Source organism: Sus scrofa, chromosome 18, assembly GCF_000003025.6.
Source record: "Sus scrofa isolate TJ Tabasco breed Duroc chromosome 18, Sscrofa11.1, whole genome shotgun sequence".
Lineage (NCBI taxonomy): Eukaryota > Metazoa > Chordata > Mammalia > Artiodactyla > Suidae > Sus > Sus scrofa.
The window spans coordinates 50,898,678-50,918,903 of record NC_010460.4 but is presented as its reverse complement, the minus strand read 5'-3'; the positions used below and the strand labels follow the sequence as shown (position 1 = coordinate 50,918,903).

Genomic DNA, 20,226 nt, shown 5'->3' with positions numbered 1-20,226 from the left:
GGGAGGCTGAGGGGAGGCTGGATGGATGATGAGGGGATGCTGAGGGGAGGCTGGAGAGAGGCTGAAAGGAGGCTGAGGGGAAGCTGGAGGGGAGGCTGGATGGAGGCTGGAGGGAAGATGGAGGGAGGCTGAGGGGAGGCTGGAGAGAGGCTGAGAGGAGGCTGAGGGGAAGCTGGAGGGAGGCTGAGGGGAGGCTGGAGAGAGGCTGAGAGGAGGCTGAGGGGAAGCTGGAGGGAGGCTGAGGGGAGGCTGGAGGGAGGCTGAGGAGAGGCTAGAGGGAGGCTGAAGAGGAAGCTGGAGGGAGGCTGAGGGAAGCCTGGAGGGATGCTGAGGGGAGGCTGCGAAGAAGCTAAGGGGAGCCTGAGGGGAAGCTGGAGAGAGGCTGAGAGGAGGGTGAGGGGAAGCTAAAGGGAGGCTGGAGGGGAGGTTGAGGGGAGGCTGTTTGGAGGCTGAGGGGAGGCTGGAGGGAGGCTGAGGAGAGGCTAGAGGGAGGCTGAAGAGGAAGCTGGAGGGAGGCTGAGGGAAGCCTGGAGGGATGCTGAGGGGAGGCTGCGAAGAAGCTAAGGGGAGTCTGAGGGGAAGCTGGAGAGAGGCTGAGAGGAGGGTGAGGGGAAGCTAAAGGGAGGCTGGAGGGGAGGTTGAGGGGAGGCTGTTTGGAGGCTGAGGGGAGGCTGGAGAGAGGCTGAGAGGAGGCTGAGGGGAAGCTGGAGGGAGGCTGAGGGGAGGCTGGAGGGATGATGAGGGGATGCTGAGGGGAGGCTGGAGAGAGGCTGAGGGAAGGCTGGAGGGAGGCTGAGGGAAGGCTGGAAGGAGGCTGAGGGAAGGCTGGAAGGATGCTGAGGGAAGCCTGGAGGGATGCTGAGGGAAGGCTGAGGGGAGGTTGAGGGAAGGCTGAAGGGAAGCTGGAGGGAGGCTGAGGGGAGGCTGAAGAGGAGGTTGGAGGGAGGCTGAGGGAAGATGGAGGGAGGCTGAGGGGTGGCTGGAGGGAGGCTGAGGGGAGGCTGTTTGGAGGCTGAGGGGAGGTTGGAGGGATGCTGAAGAGGAGGCTAGAGGGAGGCTGGAGAGGAGGGTGGAGGGAGGCTGAGGAGAAGCTAAGGGGAGCCTGAGGGGAGGCTGGAGAGAGGCTGAGGGGAAGCTAAATGGAGGCTGGAGGAGGCTAGAGGAAGGCTGGAGGGGAGGTTGAGGGGAGGCTAAAGGGGGACTGAGGACAGGCTGGAGGGAGGCTGAGGGGAGGTTGGAGAGAGGCTGAGAGGAGGCTGAGGGGAGGCTGGAGGGAGGCTGAGGGGAGGTTGGAGGGAGGCTGGAGAGGAGGCTAGAGGGAGGCTGGAGAGGAGGTTGGAGGGAGGCTGAGGGGAGGCTGGAGGGAGGCTGAGGGGAGGTTGGAGGGAGGCTGAAGAGGAGGCTAGAGGGAGGCTGGAGAGGAGGGTGGAGGGAGGCTGAGGGAAGCCTGGAGGGATGCTGAGGGGAGGCTGCAAAGAAGCTAAGGGGAGCCTGAGGGGAAGCTGGAGAGAGGCTGAGAGGAGGGTGAGGGGAAGCTAAAGGGAGGCTGGGGAGAGGCTAGAGGAAGGCTGGAGGGGAGGTTGAGGGGAAGCTAAAAGGGGACTGAGGGGAGGCTGGACAGAGGCTGAGGGGAGGTGGGGAGGCTGGGAGGAGGCTAAGGGGGGCCAAAGGAAGGCTGAAGGGAGTCTGGAGGCAGGCTGAAGGCTACTATTTGAATCGAGGCTCTGCTTACTTCCCAGCGGGGCCCATTTTAACAGCGCTGTGGAATACGCTGCTCACAGTGCGCTCTGCTTCATCTCTGTCACCCTCAGCCTCTGGGGGCAGTGACGGAAGTTTGGGACGTGCTCACCTGCTAAGCAGCAACCTTTCCAGGTGCCTTTGACCCCCCAGTGAGGTGAGGGTGGAGCTGCGTCTCCACTCTGGGCGCCCTCCAGTATAGGGCGGGTGTCCGTAAATACACACTGAATTAGGAAGTCTTTTTTTTTTTTTTTTTGTCTTTTTAGGGCCACACCCACAGCATATGGAGGTTCCCAGGCCAGGGGGCGAATCGGAGCTGCAGCTGCCGGCCTACGCCACAGCCACAGCCACGCTGGATCTGAGCCGTGTCTGCGACCTCCACCACAGCTCATGACAACACTGAGTGAGGCCAGGGATCAAACCCACATCCTCACGGATACTAGTTGGGACCACTCAGGACCCAGCCAGAACCACACTGGGCGCCCAGGCGGAGGAGGGGCTTCTTGTTGAAGAACTGTCCCCAAACACCAACCCAAGGACACCTGCGTCTTCTCCACTAAGTAAGGGGCTCCTGAAAGTCACTCAGAAGGCGGCCCCACGCCCGCTCGGTGCTCAGCGGACGCGGAGGAGAGGGCTGACCAGGAGGGGCTGTGGGTACAGCAGCTGATGGGGTGGTGTCGGCCGGAAGCACCAGGCGAGAGGGTCATCCCAGGCCTGGGGGCTAGACCTGGACGGGCAGAGGGACAAAGGCCCGGGGGGGTGGGGGGAGCAGACTGGAGCCTGACTTCTGCCAAACACGCCCCAGCCAGTGAAGAGTGGGTGGGGGTCCCTGTGGACCCCCGTCTCAGCATTGCCTGGCGTGCTGGCTAAGACTCCGACTCCTGGGCCTGCTCTAGGCCTCTGAGTTGAACTTTCTGGGGGCAGGGCAGGCATCCACAGGCCATGATTCCCACAGACTCAGCCTTGAGTGGGCTGTGATTACAGAGTGTGGGCCCAGGCACCAGGGCTGCAGCAGCCCCGTGGCCCTGACCCAGGGACCTGCCCAGAAACAGGAGATCTGCCTTCCCCTGCACCTGCCGTCCGGGCCAGGACAGCTGGAGAAGACCAGCGACTGGTGCGGTCCCAGCCAGAGGGCACCAGCTCCCCATGACCAGCTCTGAGGGCCGCCAGCCCCTTCACGCAGCCGAGGCCCTGGGATGGGAGTGGCCTGGATCTGGCTGCTCAGCACAGCCTGGCTTTCCTTTTAAACAGAGTCCCCAGGGCCATCGGGGAACAACTGAACCCGAATGTTGGCAGAAGGGGCCCAGGAATCCACCCTGACAAGCTCCTCAGCTGCCCACTGTCCCTTGTGCCTCCTGGTGGCTTCCAAACATGAGCAAGGTCTGGGTCCCTGAAGTCCCCAAAGGGAAGAGAGGTGGAGAAGGACCGGCAGCTGTACAGTGGGGACAAGGGCCTCACACTGAGAGGGACGGGTGGAGGCTGAGAGGCCCCAGGACATCTGCACAGCTTCCGGGGTCTGGGGTCCCAGCAGCTCCTACGTTGTGTTGCCCATAGGGACTTGGCCTGGGGTTTCAAAAGAAGGGAACTACTGGCGGGCAGGGCAACCAAGACCCGCGTTCCCGGGGCTCCATGCGCCCCCAGAGGACAGCTGATCCCTGCCCCAGACAGCAGTTCTGGGGCCCCTGGCTGGGGATACAACAGATGGTCCCCAGAATCAGACCTCAGACCTCAGACCTCAGGCTGGAACTGCGCCTGGCATGGTCTCTGCCTAGTCTTTGCTTTACAAACATTTTTCTCCATAATCAGACTGTTGTGGCTTTTCTTTTTTTTTTTTTTTTTTTTTTTTTTTTTGCTTTTTAGGCCACACCCACAGCATATGGAGGTTCCCAGGCTAGGGGTCAAATTGGAGCTGTAGCCGCTGGCCTACACCACAGCCACAGCAACACCAGATCGGAGTGGAGTCTGCAACCTACACCACAGCTCACGGCAATGCCGGATCCTTAACCCACTGAGCAAGGTCAGGGATCGAACCTGCGTCCTCATGCTAGTCAGATTCATTTCCACTGTGCCATGACGGGAGCTCCCTGTGGCTCTTCTGAAGCCAAAGAACGTGAGAACCCTGTGTGTCTTCAGCAGAATCAGGGCTCAGAGCTACACAGCGGTGGGCGGGGACCGGGCCAGGAGGAGCCCAGCCTTGATCCCCCGCCCCAGGGGGCTGCCCCAAAGCCTCTGCAGGAAGGAGGAGACAGAGACCCTGGGGGTAGGACCCTTCTGTGGGGAAGGAAAGGGATACCTTTGGGACACCTTTGGGGTCCCTCTGCCGGCTGTACAGGAAAGCTGGGCCCCCGCCCCCACCCCCCTCGGAGGGCCGCTCACCGATGTTGGAATGCTTCAGAAGACGGCAGATTCGAGCCTCCCTCTCCAGCTTCTGGTGATCTGGGGACAGAAAGGGACATGGCATCACCTCATGCCCCTGCAGCCAGTAGCACCCCAGTGCCCGACTGCACGCTGGACAGGCCGCCACCACGGGGCTCACAGCCAGGGTGTGGCTGCCACTTTCCACAGCGTGGCCCCGGCTGACAGGCGCCTGCCCCGTGGACCCATCAGGGGGTGCCCTCTTGCCTCGACCTGGACCCCCGGCGGGCAGCGCTGGGGTCAGAAACAGCTGCCCCTGCCTGGAGGAGAGGACCTCCAGAGGCAGGAATGGAAGTTTCCCCAGATGACTCAGGAAAAGGCCATCCAGCAGCCACAGAACGGACAGCACCAATTTCATCCTTCACTTATTTGTCCTCATTCTAGACTCCAGCGGAGCTTCCAGCAGAGGCCTAGTTTTTTCTTTGGAGGCGGCTGTGGGGCCGGCCGAGCAGCGTGCGGGGTCTGCGACTCTGGCTGGACACGTGGGGAAAGGGTGCTCGACCCGCCCCTCGCCCCATGCACAAACCTGCAAAACACCGGCCTGCATTTGGAGGGGCCCTGGTAGTTTATGCAACATCGGCAAGCCTCAGCCCCTAAAACCTGGCGTCCCCCGTCCACCAAGAGAGGCACATGCCCTGGGTTCCAGAGGCTGCCCCCTCAAGGCCTGAGCGACTTATCCGCCAGAAAGTGTACCTTTCAAAGAAACAGAGGTGCCAGGAGGATTTTAGAAGCTGGCTGGTTTTAGAAGATTGTTACAGCCAAAAAAAAAAAAAAAAAACCTGGAAAAAAAACCACATTTCCACTGACTGGAGAAGAGAGAAATAAGTGTGGCTCTCATCACACCGTGGAACACACCCATCCACCCGTGTGCATCACCCCAACCTCCCCGCGGGAGGCTGAGCGGGAAAGGCCGCACACAGAGGAAGAGCCAAACTCCGCTTCGTTCAGGTCGAGGTCAGTGCACACGGCACACGTGTGGCCGGACAGCAAGAACAGGAGGGGGTTTTCTGAGTTCAGGACGGCGGCGGCCCCAAAGAGGGATGTGACTGGAGAGGGGGGGCGCCTGCGGCCTGGGGCCCCCCACACCCCCCCTGCTTGCACTGAGCCCCTTACAGCAAAGGGCCTGGGGAGAACATTTATACACCAGACAAGACCACAGGACCGCTGGGTTCCCCCGGGAACTCCCGGCAGCCCTCACTGCTGGACACGGTTAATGCGTTAATTACAAAGTGTCCTCCGAGGCAGTAGAGCCCCTCGAAGGCCATCCCTGCCTCTGCTGGGGCAAGAGACCCAGCCACCAACAGGTCCCCCTGCAGGAAGGGAGCCTGCCAACCCATCTGTGGTCAGCGCCCCCTGGGCCGCCTGAACCCGGGCCTACTTGCGATCGCGTGTGAGTGGGAAAGTCATGCCTGCGGACAGGAATCTCTCTGGGAACACGTCGGGCACCCAGCTGGCTCTTCCTCCTCTCAGGATGGGCACTCAAGCTTCCCGAAAATGCTATCATCTCCCTGAGCTGCCCACCTGGCTCCCGCCTGTCAGGCCAGGCCCCTTGGCACTGGGAGGGCCCCAGCAGTACTGCAGGGCAGGGGCTGGTCCCTCGGGACAGTCCCTCACGCCCTCCCTGGCCCCCTCACCCCCACACCCAACGCAGCAAGCACTCGTGGGGCCATCCTGCTGGAGGGGAGGGAGGTAAGGCATCAGCAGACAGGAAGTAGCCGTGTCAGTGACACCAAGCAGCCCGAGAGTCACCATTAGGAGGGACGAGGGGAGGAGCTCTCGCTGTGGCGCAAAGGGATTGGCGGCATCTTGGGAGCACTGGGACGTAGGTTCGATCCCCAGCCCGGCACAGTGGGTTAAGGATCCGGCACTGCCGTAGCTGTGGCTTAGGTTGGGTCTGCAGCTTAGATCTGATCCCTGGCCTGGGAACTCCATATGGCGTGGGGCAGCCAAAAATGAAAAAAAGGAAGGATAAGTGGAAAATAGCCCAAGTAGCATGGGTTCCCCTGTTCCATAGGATGAAGCTCAAAAACAGGCAACACGAAACATAACGATGGGGGTAGCGTGTGTGCATATACGTGAGGCCCACTCTAGAGAGAAGCAGGGCAGTGGTCCTGGCACCACCCGGGAGGGCTGGAGGTGCGGGTGACGGCGTCCCGGGGTCGTCTTCTTTCATTGTGTTTGCCTGACATTTTTCAAACTTCGAGCTGTGAGAATAATACAAAGTACCAACGGACAGCATGGTCCTTCCTACACCTACACGGACTTCCTCTGCCGCATTTCGAGGGTAAGCCCCCCCCCACGTCCTTTCACCGGGGACCAGCTCAGCGTGCGCTTTGTAAGAATAAGAACATTCGCTTACGTAATCTCCGTGCAGCTGCCCCACTCGCTAAATCCAATGCGGATCTGGTCTTCAGTCTCACTTGGCGTCCACATTCCAATTTGGTCCCTGTCCCCATAATGTCATCCCCAATTCCCCGCCCCCAGGGGGACAGCAAGTGGGCATGTGGGCGGGGCTGGAGCCAGGCTGAGGTCAGGGAGCGCCCAGGAGGGTAAAGGGGTGGGAGAAGGGCTACTTGTCTCTGGAGAAATTGCCTGAGGGCAGTCACAAATAAAAACGAGAAAAATCCATGTGGGAAGCCACCTTTGGGAAGCAGACGACTCAAACATCTGTTTTATTACCGAAACTCATCACCAAGGGCTGAGCCCCATCCCCCCAAATCTTGACCTACTCCTGAGTGTGTTTGGGGAGATACATTATTTTTGTGGGACCAAGAAGGGACACAAGGCTGCCCAGCCCAGGTGCCTGTCAGTGTCCGACCCACGGCCACCCAGGTCACCGACCTTTCGGGCTGTCCCCTTTCTCCATCAGGCACAGCAGCACTCGGCCAGAGTGGCTCTGAAACTCCGCAGCACGACACGCTCTCCAAGCTGGCAAGGCTTCGTCACATCAAGACGGTAACTGCTTCGCTCGGAGTGGCACAATTACAGGTGATTTTTCTTCTTTATATTTTCCCCCCACTTGTGTTACTTTTATAACAGGGCAAAACACTGGGTTTTTTCGTTAAGTTTGATCTTGTCTCTGGTGAGCACAAAGTTGCTGGGTAAATATGATGGGGGGGGTGTGTCCGAAAGCTGGTAACACCTGCCCCGGAATTAAAAATCGAAGCTGCTATTCCAGGAGCTCGGATGGGAACCAGAAGCCACGGGAGAGGGGCTGGAGGACGAGGCGGGTCCTCTCCGGCCCAGAGGCCCATCCAGGCACGTGGCCATGGGAGGAAGAATCCAGCACCCTCACTTTGCCCCACCCTGTGATTTTCTTTCTACAGAGCTGAGAAATTATTTCTGAACTTCAAATTAACATCATAAAACCCATCACAGACACGGTGAGGGAGTCAAACTGACCCCAGTCCAGTTCACAAGAAGTGTGTCCCGGCCCTAAACTGTCAGTGGGAACCTGGGAGGACATCACTCCCCCCACCTCGTCCCCGACGGGCAGCAGGACATGGGACAGGCCAGCGATGCTGAGCAGGGTCTGGGACCTCTCGGGGCTGCTCATCTGCTCTTCCCTGCCAGTCTGCCTTCTTCCCGGGGCTCTGGCCCCAAGGACCTGCCTGGACTCAGAAGACCAGGGCAGTAACCACCGGGCTGGCATGTCGGGGGGACTCAGTCAGACTGCCCACCCTTCCCAGGGCCCATCAGCACCTGAGGCCCCCAGCCCAGTACCCTTCCTGGGGGGGGGTTCCAAGAGTCTTCCTGAGCAGCCAGACCCTGCCCTGCCCACGACAGCGATGTTCTGACTGGGTGGGCAGCGGGAGACCCCAGGAGGGGCCAAGTGAGCTCCTTCCAGGGCTGTGGAGGCCCCAGGGGCTTTTAACCCTGCCAAGAGGCTCAAAAAGGCCCTCCTAGGGCTGTGGCCCGGTGCCTGGAGTTGCCCTGGGGCCCAGGCACCTGCTGCTTGTGGCCCTGCTGCCATGTCGGCTAAGGTTTTGTGACTGATCATCAGTATGTGTCTTGGAAGGTATGCCCACCGGTGCAGGCCTGAAACCAAGGACGAGTGAGCCCAAGAATCCACCCGCAGAGACCCCCAGGTATCCTGCCTCCAGATGGCACTGGGTCCCCTCTCCAGGGTCAGTCCCTGCATCAACCCTTGCATGCATTGGCACCAGGGACTTTTCCACAGAGGGGACTGAGGGTGACCTCCGAAATGGGGTGCGGAAGAATGGGGGGCAGGGAGTGAGGGCATTAGCCGAGCCCCGCCCTCAGCCTTCAGAATGCCACCCCTTCAAGGGGAGGCCTCTGCCTTCCTCTCACCTGCAGAACTGAAGCCAGCAGTGACCATCTCCTAGGGACCCAGGGGACACCAGTCCTGGGTCCCAAGAAGCAGGTGCCGCAGTGCTATGGGTCCCAAGGAGAGCAGGGTCGGGGGCCCTGATGATGCCTGTGGGAGACTCAAGGCGACACCAGAGTCAGGTTGTGGAGGAACCCGCCATTCATGGGGGGACAAACTCGGATCTCATACCCTCTCCAACATGAGGCTCTGACACAGAAGACCCGCGGTCAGCCATCTCTTAAATGCTCAGCCTTCTTATGGATCCGCACCCCCACAAGAAAACCAGCCCAAGTGGGTGTGGGCCCATAGCCAAAGGTGACTGGCTTGCTGAGTCTGGGGCAACCTGACACATCATGTGACACTCCATTGCGCCCAAGAAGGGGCCGAAAGAGGCAGAAAACAAGCTATTAATTTCTCCTGCCAGTTAAACACCCTGCAAATAAAACACACCATTCACTTACACCCCATAAAAATGATTACAGAACGAAACAAAAAGAACTTTATTTGGAGCTCCCCCTGTGGCACAATGGGATTGGTGGCATCTGAGGAGACGCTGGGACACGCGTTCAATCCCCAGCCTGGCACAGTTGGTTAAGGATCCAGCATAGCTGCGGCTGTGCTTTAGGTCACGAATGTGGCTCCGATATGATCCCTGGTCTGGGAGCTCCACATGCCACAGGGTGGCAAAAAAAAAAACAAAAAAACCTTTACTCAAAGATACCAGCTACCCTGGGCCTGCGATCACCAGCCTGCCCCTTGCTTGAGCTCCAGCCACAGCTCTGCAGGCTCCATCCCACAGCCCCACAGCCTACACCCGGGGCCACACGGGGCCTGGAAGCTTTCTGGGTGACTCTGCTTTGATTTCTGTGCCAGGCCCGCCCTGTACTCCGGGGGTCCCCAAGCTCCAGGTGGCCCTGTGCAAACCTGCACACTCCACACGGGTGCACACTCCTGACGGGACGGCAGATCCCAGACCCCAGGACCCTACAGGAGCCAGGGAGGGACCCGCCTGAGACTGTCACTGTGCCGAGCCATGGCTGGCATCCACACCACCAAGGATATAAGCAGGGAGCCCCAAGGGGCAGAAAGAGATGACCACGTGTAGGCACTGTCTGCACAGCTCAGGCATTAAATGTCAAACTGGAATAATGCCCTAAGGAATGGCAGTGGGACACTTAAGCCAGCCCTTCACCTCCCCAAACTCATCAGTGGGACGGATTCCCCGAGACAGGGGCACCCCAAGCTAAGTCCAGAATGAAGAGAAGGCTGCTGAGGGCAGAGGTGGGAGAGGATGCTCGTGGGCCCCGCTGCACCCTGCAGGGTGGAGCACAGTCGCAGTCGAGGAAACAGGCAGCCGGAGAAGCTCAGAGGTCCCAAGGCCAGAACTCCACTCGCGGCTGGTGACCTCCCCCGCAGACTCCCCCCTCCGCCCAGCGACAGCCGCCTTCCCAGCCCCCACCTGCTCCCTGGCTGTGGGTGACTCACAGCAGAATGGCAGGGTTGGGGGGGGCAGTGGTGGAAGGAGCCAGGAGAAGGGCGACAGGAGGGACGTGGGTGGGCGCCTGGCCCCTTGCCAGCTGCCAGGAGCAGCAATAGTGCTGTCACCAGCAGAAGGACACCCGCAAGGTGCCAGGTGGGGGTGGAGAGGGACGGGGCGGGGGTGGGGGACAGGAAGCCCACTGGGCAGGAGGGGCTGCCATCCTCTCCCCGAGGCGCTGCCTGGGACAAGTGAGGCCACGATGTCTCAGGAAGTCAAGAATAAGGACAGGTTACTGTCCCCAACAGGAAATTCTACATAGTGAGTCCCCCGCACGTGCAAGGGGCTCAGGAACGCTGTCTCCTCCCAGGGTGGCCCTGGACCCCCACAGACCCCTGGGTTTGGGGGGGCTGTGCTCACTGGGGAGCGCCAACCAACGCAAGGGTCTCTGCTGGCTTCCACACACCCTCCCACCCCCAGCCGGAGGGCAACCTGGCCAGGGAGAGCTGGCGACAAGGGGGTGGCATAGGATCTGCTGGGGCTCTGGCCTGGGACAGGGGTGGGCACCAGTGGCGGGGGGTGGGCACTGCACCTGCTGCCTGGGACACCCCGCCAGACATGCAGCTTCTGGGCACTGAGCCAGGAGGGCTCTGGGCATCATACTGGGGTCAGGCCCCCACCCCAGGGTTATTGTCCACTTCTGCCCCAAAGCACAGACTCCTGCCCATGTGGTTGAGTCCCCACAGGAGAACAGGGGTGGGGAGAGCTGGCCCTCAGTTGGTGGGGTATGGGGGTGTGCATGTGGCCAGGCCCCGGAGGGTGACACATCTATAGGATCACCTGCCTGAACCCGGAGCAGCGATGGGGGGATGCGGGCGGAGGATGGCAGCTGTGGGAAGTGCAGGCAGCTGCCCGCCCTCCACTGCCTCATGCGTCCTACCTCGGGTGCTGGTGACCAAAGGCTGGGGGCCCTGCACCAGCCAGAGGCAGAGCTGCCCCCCACCCCCTCTGTCTGGGGGAGGCCAAATGCCCACGCCCACTGCCTTGGGAGAGCTCAGGAGGGCTGGAGCCTGCAGGGGGCGCCAGCTTCCACGTCCTATCCTGTGTGTCCAGCTGTTGGCTCCACAGGGTGGGGACTGTCCAGGCTCCCCTTCCCTCCAGGCTACACCAGCAGTGAACCCAAACCAACACCATCAAGCTGAAGGAGGGCAGGCTCGCCTGTGGGCCGGGCTCAGGGGCCATGGGGACTCTGAACACAGGGCCTTGAACAGGGCCAAGCCTTGGTACCCGTGTCTCAGGGGCCCATGTGTGAAGGGGTTGGGGGGCGGTGTTCCAGAGAGAAGCCATGGAAGAGAGGAAACCCTGCTGCCGGGCCCCCCAGGAGCCTGCCCTGCAGAGTCGGGCACCCGGCCCGTCATCCTCGCCATCCTGCTTTTCTCCTCCAGCCTCCGGCCGACACGGCACTCAGGCCCCCAGCAGCTGTCTCCACTGTCCCCTCCTGGGGCTTCGATTCTTCCAAAGGGAAGTGGGGGCAGTGGCTGCGAGGAGGACGGGGACCTGCTGTCCCCAGGTGACGCCCCCCACAGGGCCCTGGGATGCACCACCAGGGGTTCCCTCCTCTCCTTCCCACCCATCTCCACCACCTATGCCATTGGATGCCATGAGAGAGTGTTCTAGAATTTTCAGACGCTCACGGATATCCACAGAAGATATCCACGGAAGCCAATCATTGCCCTCCCCCCCATCAACTCCTTCACTCACGGGTCCCAGAGTTTACAAAGTCCCAAGGGACAGAGCATGGAAACCCAGGCTGGCAGCCCTCGTGGCTCCAAGATGCTGGGTCAGAATCTGAAAGAACATCCTGGCCATTCACAGCCACCAGCAGAGTCCAGGGCCAAGCCCACGGCGACCTCCAGCCTGGGCACCTCACCCCACCGCCTACAGTCCTGTCCTCAGAGTCCAGGAAGGGGCTGGGCAGGCCTGGGGGGTGGCCCAGGGCCAGACGGAGGCCAGTTCAAGGTGAGCACCAGTCCCTGCTGACCCTGGAGGCTCCGATCCCGCCTTTGTCCCCCTTCTGGGCATAGGACGGACAGGCTACAGGGGAGGATGCGGCTCCCAGGAAGGCCGTCGTCAGCTCTTGTCTCCTGACTGGGCTCACGGAGCCGGAGCACGTGGGACAAACCAGCGTAACCCCAGGGCCAGTGCAGGGTCCCTTAGCCATCATGTCACTGTCACAGGGAACAAGCTGGTTCAGGCGCTGGAGGAGGTCACAGGGGAGCGTTGCCCTAAGATCCTGGTGGGTCCTCTGCTCCAGAGCACTAGCACCTGCCTGCGGGTCCACCTCCGATTAGCACCTGCTGTTTGCAGTCCTGGCTCTTTGGCTCCTGAGAGGGCCCAAGAGCTGCTACGGGTTCCCTGAGAGGTAGAGCTGTTATTAACATGACCCCCCACTTTCAGAGGGAGCATGGGCACAGGAAGGCCGGGGGGCGGGGAGTGGAGCTGGGCCACCACCCGGGGGGCTGGCATGGAGGCCCCTGCCATCCCGTCGCCTTCAATGGGCTGATGTGCCTGACCCCAGTCCGCCGCCCAGGAAGCATTTAGGGCCCTGGGGGCATCGCGTCCTGCTCTGGTCCAGCTCAGGGGTTCCCAGGGTCACGCTGCAGCCCCGCAGAGCCATGACGATGAAGAGAGCGGCTCCCACTGTAGCTTCTTGTGCCTGTTTTGTTTTAAAAAGGCAGCATGGCAACCAGCAATTATCACAGCAGCGTCACGGGCAGCCACACCAGCCCAGGAAGAGCTGCAGCCGCAGCGCAGGAACAAAGCAAGGGGCCCGGACCTGCTGCCAGGTGCACTGGGGAGCATCCCGCTGCTGCCCTCTCCCCGCACCACAGCTCTGAGGCCTCGGAGCCACTTGCTGGTCGCGTGGTCCCAGAGCCCTCGCTCCAGGTCCCTGTGGGACCTCAGCTGGCCCTCCGGGGGGACAGAGGCGCCCTCTGCAGGCTCAGAGCCATCACCACCCAACATAAGACTGCTCCGCTTTGAAAGAGAGGTGGCATCTCAAGACACAAGGCCTGAAATTGAGGCTGCATGTGGCATGCTACCCTGACGTCCGGGAAACGGCGAGGGCCGACAAGGCCTAGCCATAGGCTCCCCTCCCCACCCCGCTCCCCCTGCCCAGCGGCCCTTGTCACCCCCGCAGAGCTGGTCTAGCCCCACGTAGCAGCCTCTGTTCCCTGCCAGTGAAGAACTGTTCCAACAAGCCCACCACACCCCCCTGCAGGAACCAGGGCACCCCACTCTCTCGACATGACGAAGCCTGCCTCTCTCAGTCCACTGCCAACTCTGTCCCCAGTGCACCCGTGTGCCATGTGTGTCCTCCCCCGGCTCTGAGCCTGTGTCATATCCACGACTAACCATCCAGCTCTCTGGAGTCCCTGTCCTGTGTTTGGTCATGCCCATGAGCCCAGGGCAGGCTCTACCTTCACTAATGGGTAGAAAAGAGGCAATATGAACCAAAAAGCACTATCCTCTCCAGTCCTCAGTTTTACCAACTGTGAAACGGGTCAGTAGGGCATGGATCCCACCCGTGGCGGCCTTGTTTCCTACTTCCTGCCCCGTCCCAGTGCATTAGGTCCTAGGCCTGGGGTAGGGTCTCATCCATCCCAAGACAGCGCCCGTGACGCTGCCGCAGCACCAGGGCCCAGACATGCTCTTGGCAGTGCTTTCCAGGCTAGGGCATGGGCCCCGGAGGGTACAGGGCTCACCCTGTCAGGGTCCTACACAGACCCAGCAAGACCCCCGGGACCCGCGTGCTCCCCTTCCTGCCCCAGCCTCCTCCTGCTGGTCTGCAGTCACTGGTTACCCGGACCAGCCCCTCGCCCGGCTGAGTTCTTAAGGTGAAAGCTCTCTGCTCCCTCCATCCCTGCGGTTCATTAGGGACCTACTATGTGTAAAGCACAGGCTTGGGCTCAGGAAGGGAGAACAAGAGGGGTCTGCACCCCGCCTACCCCCTCTCCAATCCCGCACCAGCCCCACTCCCCGCCCCCGAGCTCTGAGACGCTGTGCAGAGACGGGGAGGTGGCCTGCAGGGAGCCAGAGGGTGGGCCACCTGGCCAGAACCCGGATCCTGCAGCCGTCCCCCTGACCCTCCTCTCACTTCCAGGGGGCTCCTGGTGCACATGGCATGGGCAGGGGTGGTGGGAGGAACCTCCAGATGAGGGAAATGACAGGAATGGCTGATAAAACAGCCACATGAGGCCCCGGGGCTCCTGGACGCTTCCTCTCAGTCACCCGGGAGCAGTCCACCTTTTGGGGGCTGCCACCTCCCCACCCTCTCTCGACCTCCACGACCCAATGAAGTGGGCGCTGCAGTGGCCTGAGTTCACAGGGCATCTCTGTCACTTGGGCCACTAGGCCCCAAAGGCCATGGAACTCAGCATTCACAGGGCAGCCTTGCCCCAGACCAGCCACCCCCCTCCCCAAGCCGTGAGCAGGGCCACGGAGCTGCACACCCACAGGTGAGGCCACCAGGAGCACGGCGCGGGTATTCCCCAGGATCCCCAGCCGCAGAGCCTGGCCCTCACCCCTTTCCTTCTGCCCTGTCTTCTCTCCGGTTTGAGGAAGCTTTGCCTTAGCCTATTCGACTGACAAATTAATGACAAAGACCTGTTCTCGCAACAGCTCTGTTCATCCTTGTCTGAGAAGACACAAATGGCCAGGAATCTGAACTTCAGCTAAGCAAAAAGAATTTTTTAGTATAAGTATCTCCCAGATTCAGATAAACAGCAAATCATTTTCTAGTATAAGTACATCTCATTCGGGTGGGATACACTTGTCAAATATTTTTCATTGTGCATCCGAAATTCGAATTTAGCTGTTAAATCTGGCAACCCCAGCCTGGTTCTCTCATTGCTCCCCCATCCTCCCCCTGGGATGGGAATGGGGGGCTTCCCCCAACTTTCCCTCCTGCTCCCTCTCCACCTGCGCCATGGCACCTCCAGCTTCCCCATACACCCAAGCCCAGACAACAGAACCCAGGAGGGTTCGGACCGACTCTGGGGCAAAGGAAGGCATCCCCACCCCAAGCACCGTCCAGGGCGCCAGGGAGACCCCTCCCACACGGCCCAGGGTCCCCTGGAGCCTCAACTCAAGGGCAGGGTCGACCAAAAGTTGACTCAGGTTTGAGACATAATCTAAAAAATTATTTTTTATCTGAAATTGGGACATTACACAGTGAAGCCCTGGCTCCGCCCCTGGGGCGTTGGGAGATGCCCAGGAGGGGCGGGGGGGGGGGGGTAGTGCCCTCGGGGGGCGGGGGAGAGGGGAGAGTGGGAGGGAGGGGGAGGGGGCAGGGGATGGGGAGAGGGCAGGGGAGGGGAGGGGAGGGGAGGGGGAAGGGGAGGGGGAAGAGAGGAGGGGAGGGGGAAGAGGGCAGGGGAGGGAAGGGGGGAGAGGGCAGGGGAGGGGAGGGGAGGGGCGGCCGGCGCCCGCCGCCTCGTGCGCATGCTCAGCCGCCGCTGCAATGCGGCGCCGCGTCCTCTCGTAACCCAGTTCCGCGGATTCCTGGGCCCGTTATCCTCTGAGTCGGGGTCGTCTTCCCGGTTGTAGGACGTAGGGGAAGACAGGAAAGCTGCGGGCGGACTGCATCCGGGGAGCCCCTGGTTCCCGCTGCGCGAAGGGTCCAGAGCTCGTCTGGGGTCGGGGGCAGGCTCAGCCCCAGAGCCCCCTAGAGAGAGCTCCTCCCTCTCACACCCTAGGCAAGGGTGTCCCCAAGGCAGAAGGGGCCACACAGACCCTGCGGAGAGGGTGGCTCCAGGTGAACGGGGCCGGGGTGAACTGGCCATCAGCCTGGGGGCAGAGGAGGCTCAGAAGCGAGCCCCTGTATCTCTATCTGTGGCCGGAACCTCTCGCCTATAAGGTGAGTCCCTCACCTGCACGGTGAACCCCACCTGTGAAGTCAGTGCCCCACCTAGAAGTTCAGTCCCCCACCCATGAGGTCGGCCGGGCACCTGTGAGATGAGCCCCACACCTGATCGCAGCCCTCCCCGCCCCCCCCCCCAGCTGTTTGAGGTCTAGAGCCGCCCATGTCCCAGGCTCTGCTCATCAGGCTGTGGGTCTCTCTGTTTCTGTGGGACTCGGTTTCCCTTCCTGTGCAGGCTCCTCCCTCCCTTCGAGTTCAGCCACGGACCGGGGTCATTCTGGGACACCTATCCCAGACTCACAGCACTCACTCCACAGGGTGCTCTCTAAAGCCTACCAAACTGGCTCCAAAGATGGGGGGTGGGAGGGAATGAAAGAAGCGGGGGAGAGAAGAAGATGGGGGGCAGGGAGGAGGCAGGAACAAGAAAGTTCCTTTTTTCTTTTTTTTTTAGGGCTGCTCCCTCGCATATGGAAGTTCCCAGGCGAGGGGTCGAATGGGAGCTGGAGCTGCCGGCCTCCACCACAGCCACAGCCGCCAGATCCAAGCCACATCTGTGACCTACACCACAGCTCACAGCAGCCCCAGATCCTTAACCCACTGAGCGAGGCCAGGGATCAAACCCGCATCCTCATGGATAACAGTCAGGTTCCTTTCTGCCGAGCCACAACAGGAACTCCCAAAAATGTTTTAAAGACTCATGTGCCTAATGATCTCCATACCCTCCAGCCCCCCGTCAATTAATTGTCCTCTGACTGCTTTTGTTAACAGTCGTGTAATAATCTCTAATTATTGAGCACATTCACAGATTCTGAATGACTCTCAACCCTCTATTTAATTAAGTGTTAAATTTTTAAAAATCGAACTCGTAGAGCCTTTGGCACAAGCTGGCTGCAACCTGCAGTGTCCTCATGGCCCCAAGAACTGGCATATCAGGTGGGGCGGGTTTCCGGGTCCAGCATCCTCCTCCTGCTCTTTTCTTTATCACTGAAAGCCTTGGACTGAGCCTGTCTGCTCGGCCCAGGAGTGGACGCCCCTCCCTGCAGGGCTGAGCGAGGCCCCTCCACACTGCCCTGAAAATGAAGCGGGGGGTGGGGGGGTGTTTCCCCTCCAGCCTCTGGGTCCTCTCCACTTCCCCACTTTCCCTCCTTCTAGGGCACTTGCCTGGCATCCTCCTTCCCATCCATGGGCCCCCTTTCCACCCCCGCCTTCCAGGACAACAGCTAGAGCAAGCATCTCTGCAGTGGCCCTCCTGGGGGTTGGGGGCAGCCAGTCTGGCATCAGGACACTCTGCTTGTTGCATGACTGACCCTGCACAGTGATCACCAGGACCCAGGGGGGAGCAGTGGGCTCCAGGCTTCCCCTCCCTGCTTCCCGACCACCCTCAGGCTTTGCAGCGGAACTTCTCCTGAACTTGGACCTCCAAGTGCTCCGGGGCTCAGTGACCAGGGGCCTCCCCTACAAACCTGAGCCTGCAGCACAAAACCCTCTTCTTCTAGACCTGGCTCCACCCAGTCCCCACCCCAGCATCGTGCCTGGGAGACTAACCTGACTCCAGCACAGACTCTGTGTCTGCTCTTTCAGAATCCATTCACCCAAACCATGCATGCATTCATTTAAAAACATGTATGGAGCGCTCACCCCTTATCAGGGCAGGGGTGATACAGTGGTGAACCAAACAGATGAAGTCCTGCCCGTACGGCCTGCCAGTCTGGTGGGAGAGACAGCCATAAAATCAACATAGAGTGCCTGGGTCCCGGATTCCTACTGAAGGCTCAGGGAAGACCCCCCTGAGAAAGTGCCATCAACAGGAGTTAAGCAGGTACAGAGTTCAGGAAAAGCATTTCCAGAGAGAAGGCAGGTGCAAAGGCCCTGGGGTATACAAAACCAGAAGTAGCCAAGTGCCTGAGCAGAGCTGCTGGGAGGGAGGGAGAACCAGAAGGCAGAGTGTCAGGCCAGGTGAGAACTTGGGGTTTTGCATAGCCAACCCCCGAAGGGTTTAAAGGAGAGGGTGAGGTTCCTGTGTGTGTTTCCCAGGCTCTGGGCGGGGAGCTGGGAAGGCTCAGAGATGAACCAACTGCATTTGCCTGCAAGGGGCAAGTGAAGGATGGAGAAATGCTTAAGGTGACTACTTCAGGGCCTGGGTGCTTCCAAGCTGGGTGGGAGGACCCAGGGAGGCTCCCTGGAGGAGGAGTCCTGGGACCTGAAGGAAGGCTGGGCAGGCCGGTCTGGCCAGAAAGCGGGGAAGAAGGCAGAGAGGGGAGGCCTCTGGCAGCGCTACATCTGGCTGGCTCCTTGCAAGCCCCTTCCTCCGCCTTTCTCCCTCACAAGGCCCCTCTGAGCTAGACGCCAGATTTATTTTACGGCTGCAGAAACTGAAGTCCAGGGAGACTAAGAAGCACGGCCAGGGTCATACAATGAGCAAGGCAGAGTCAGAGCTATGTAGCGGCAAAACCAAAGTCACCCGCCTGGCTGCCCCCCTGCTGGCCTGTGGTCAGCGTGGAGGCCCAGCGTCAGGGGCCCGAGACCCTCTCCCCCCACCCCCCTGCTGCTCACCTGGCTCAGAAGGCCCCGAAGCAGCAGGGGAGGGTCAGAAGATCCCTGGGCCCCTTACAGGGAAGTGGCCAGTGGATCGTGAAGCTTTTCCTCTTAGAGAGCCATGCCGAGGGCCACGGGGGAAAACAGGACGGTCTCAGATGCGCTGCGAGATGTCGGGGTGGAGGCGGGGGTCACAGAGGACACCGAATGGCCAGAAAGTTGATCACTGTGGTGGTGAAGCTGGGAGCTCGAGCCATCGTTTTCTCTGAACTTGGGGACGTTTGACATTTCCTATGACAGCAAGTTAAACGGCAAGGGGGGAATGCCCTAGACCCCCGCGGCACTGGGCAGCGCAGAGGCCCAGGTGTGGAGGCAAAGCCGGGAGGGTCCTGCCTTCCCTGGCCCAGGAAATGGTCCCACAAGAAGGTGACAACAGGCGAGAGCCCGTTGCTTCAATTCCAGACCAGTCCTGGCTGGCTGCCCTGCCGTCCACCATCCAACCCAGGCTGTGCCCGGCAAGGAAACTGGGGCCGGGAGCAGGGCTGACCAGAGCCCCAGGTCTGCACGGCTCCGCAGTGGCGCGTTAAGAGGCGTCTCCAGGGGCCCTGCCTCCAGGCCTCAGAGGCAGAAAGCAGGCTGTCTGTCAGGAAGTGGGCAGTAGGCCTGCTACTGCAGGGGCGGAAGAAAGAGCAGATGGTAATGATGGAACACGCCGGGAATTTCAGACTTCCACTACTCTTGACCCTCCCACTGTGTAGAACACGTCGGGGCTATAAACAGGGGAGCCTGAGGTTACGTGCAAAGAGCTGCATGAATCCACCAAAACATACCAGGTGGTTTTCTGCTTGAGTCCACAAACTCCTATTCATCCTTCAAAGCCCATTCGACCTCCCTGTGCCTGCCCCTGTGCTCCCACTCTGCACCTGGGGCTGTCAAGGCTTGTTTGGATGTGTTTGCCCATCACCCTGTCCTTGGTACCAGGCACGTGGGAGGGGCTGGGTAAACCTGGTGGCTGAGTGAGGGTCTCCCGCATTGGTCTAGGGGACATCTGAAGGTGGGCTCTCTCCCCCTTTAGCCTGACACAAGCCTGTGGAAGGAGAGGGAATGTTCCTCCTGCCTTAGGAGCTCCACATATACGGACACATCCGACTCCCGTATCCTACCAGTGCCACCCACACAGCATCAGAGGACATGGAAGCTTCCCTTTGTTCTGGCAGCACAGTGCATACAGCAGGCGCTTAGTAAATATTAGCTTTTGCACGATCACTATTATCCCAGCCTGGCTGTGGGACACACACGCCCCAGGGATGCCCAGGCCCTCAGGCTTCTCTCCGCAGTGTCCTCTCCCAACACCAGCGCAAAAAGGAGGACGCAGGACTGACCCAGCCTGGGCACAACCAGGCTCTCGACCTGAGCTGGGACAGATGTGCCTGCCCCTGCAGGCACTCAGCCCTGAGGGCCTGCCTGGTACAGGGCAGGCACCCGAACACCTACACACAGCTCAGTGAGGGGCTTGGGGCTCAGCCACCCGCCCCTGCAAGCTGCTGGGCTGGAAACCGCAGACCCCACAGATGGGGCATCTTCAGCACCCGCCACGGGGAGGGACTCAGGCCAGCACTGCCAAGAGGCAGGGCCTCTTTGCCCAGGAGCCTCTCAATAGCTCAGATCTGTGTCGACACTAACTGGGGTCTGGGAGGTGGGAGGGCACCAGGCCAGGGCTTCGCTCGGCTCCCCTGCCCAGGGGTCACCCGCCCCTCCTGTCTGACCCTGGGGTCGGAGACCCATGGGATCCGCAAGGCACTAGGGTGTGGC

At 60.7% G+C, this 20,226-nt stretch overlaps 1 protein-coding gene across 15 annotated transcripts in view; it reads right to left on the bottom strand.

Moving 5' to 3' along the window:
- CAMK2B (calcium/calmodulin dependent protein kinase II beta) overlaps positions 1-20,226 on the bottom strand; it is a 94,039-nt gene that overhangs the window by 37,360 nt on the left and 36,453 nt on the right. For all 15 annotated transcript variants that reach the window (XM_021078635.1, XM_021078644.1, XM_021078637.1 and 12 more), the window contains exon 3: positions 4,114-4,173. In XM_021078635.1, coding sequence (XP_020934294.1) covers positions 4,114-4,173 — 60 coding nt within the window. The remainder of the gene's footprint in view (positions 1-4,113; positions 4,174-20,226) is intronic.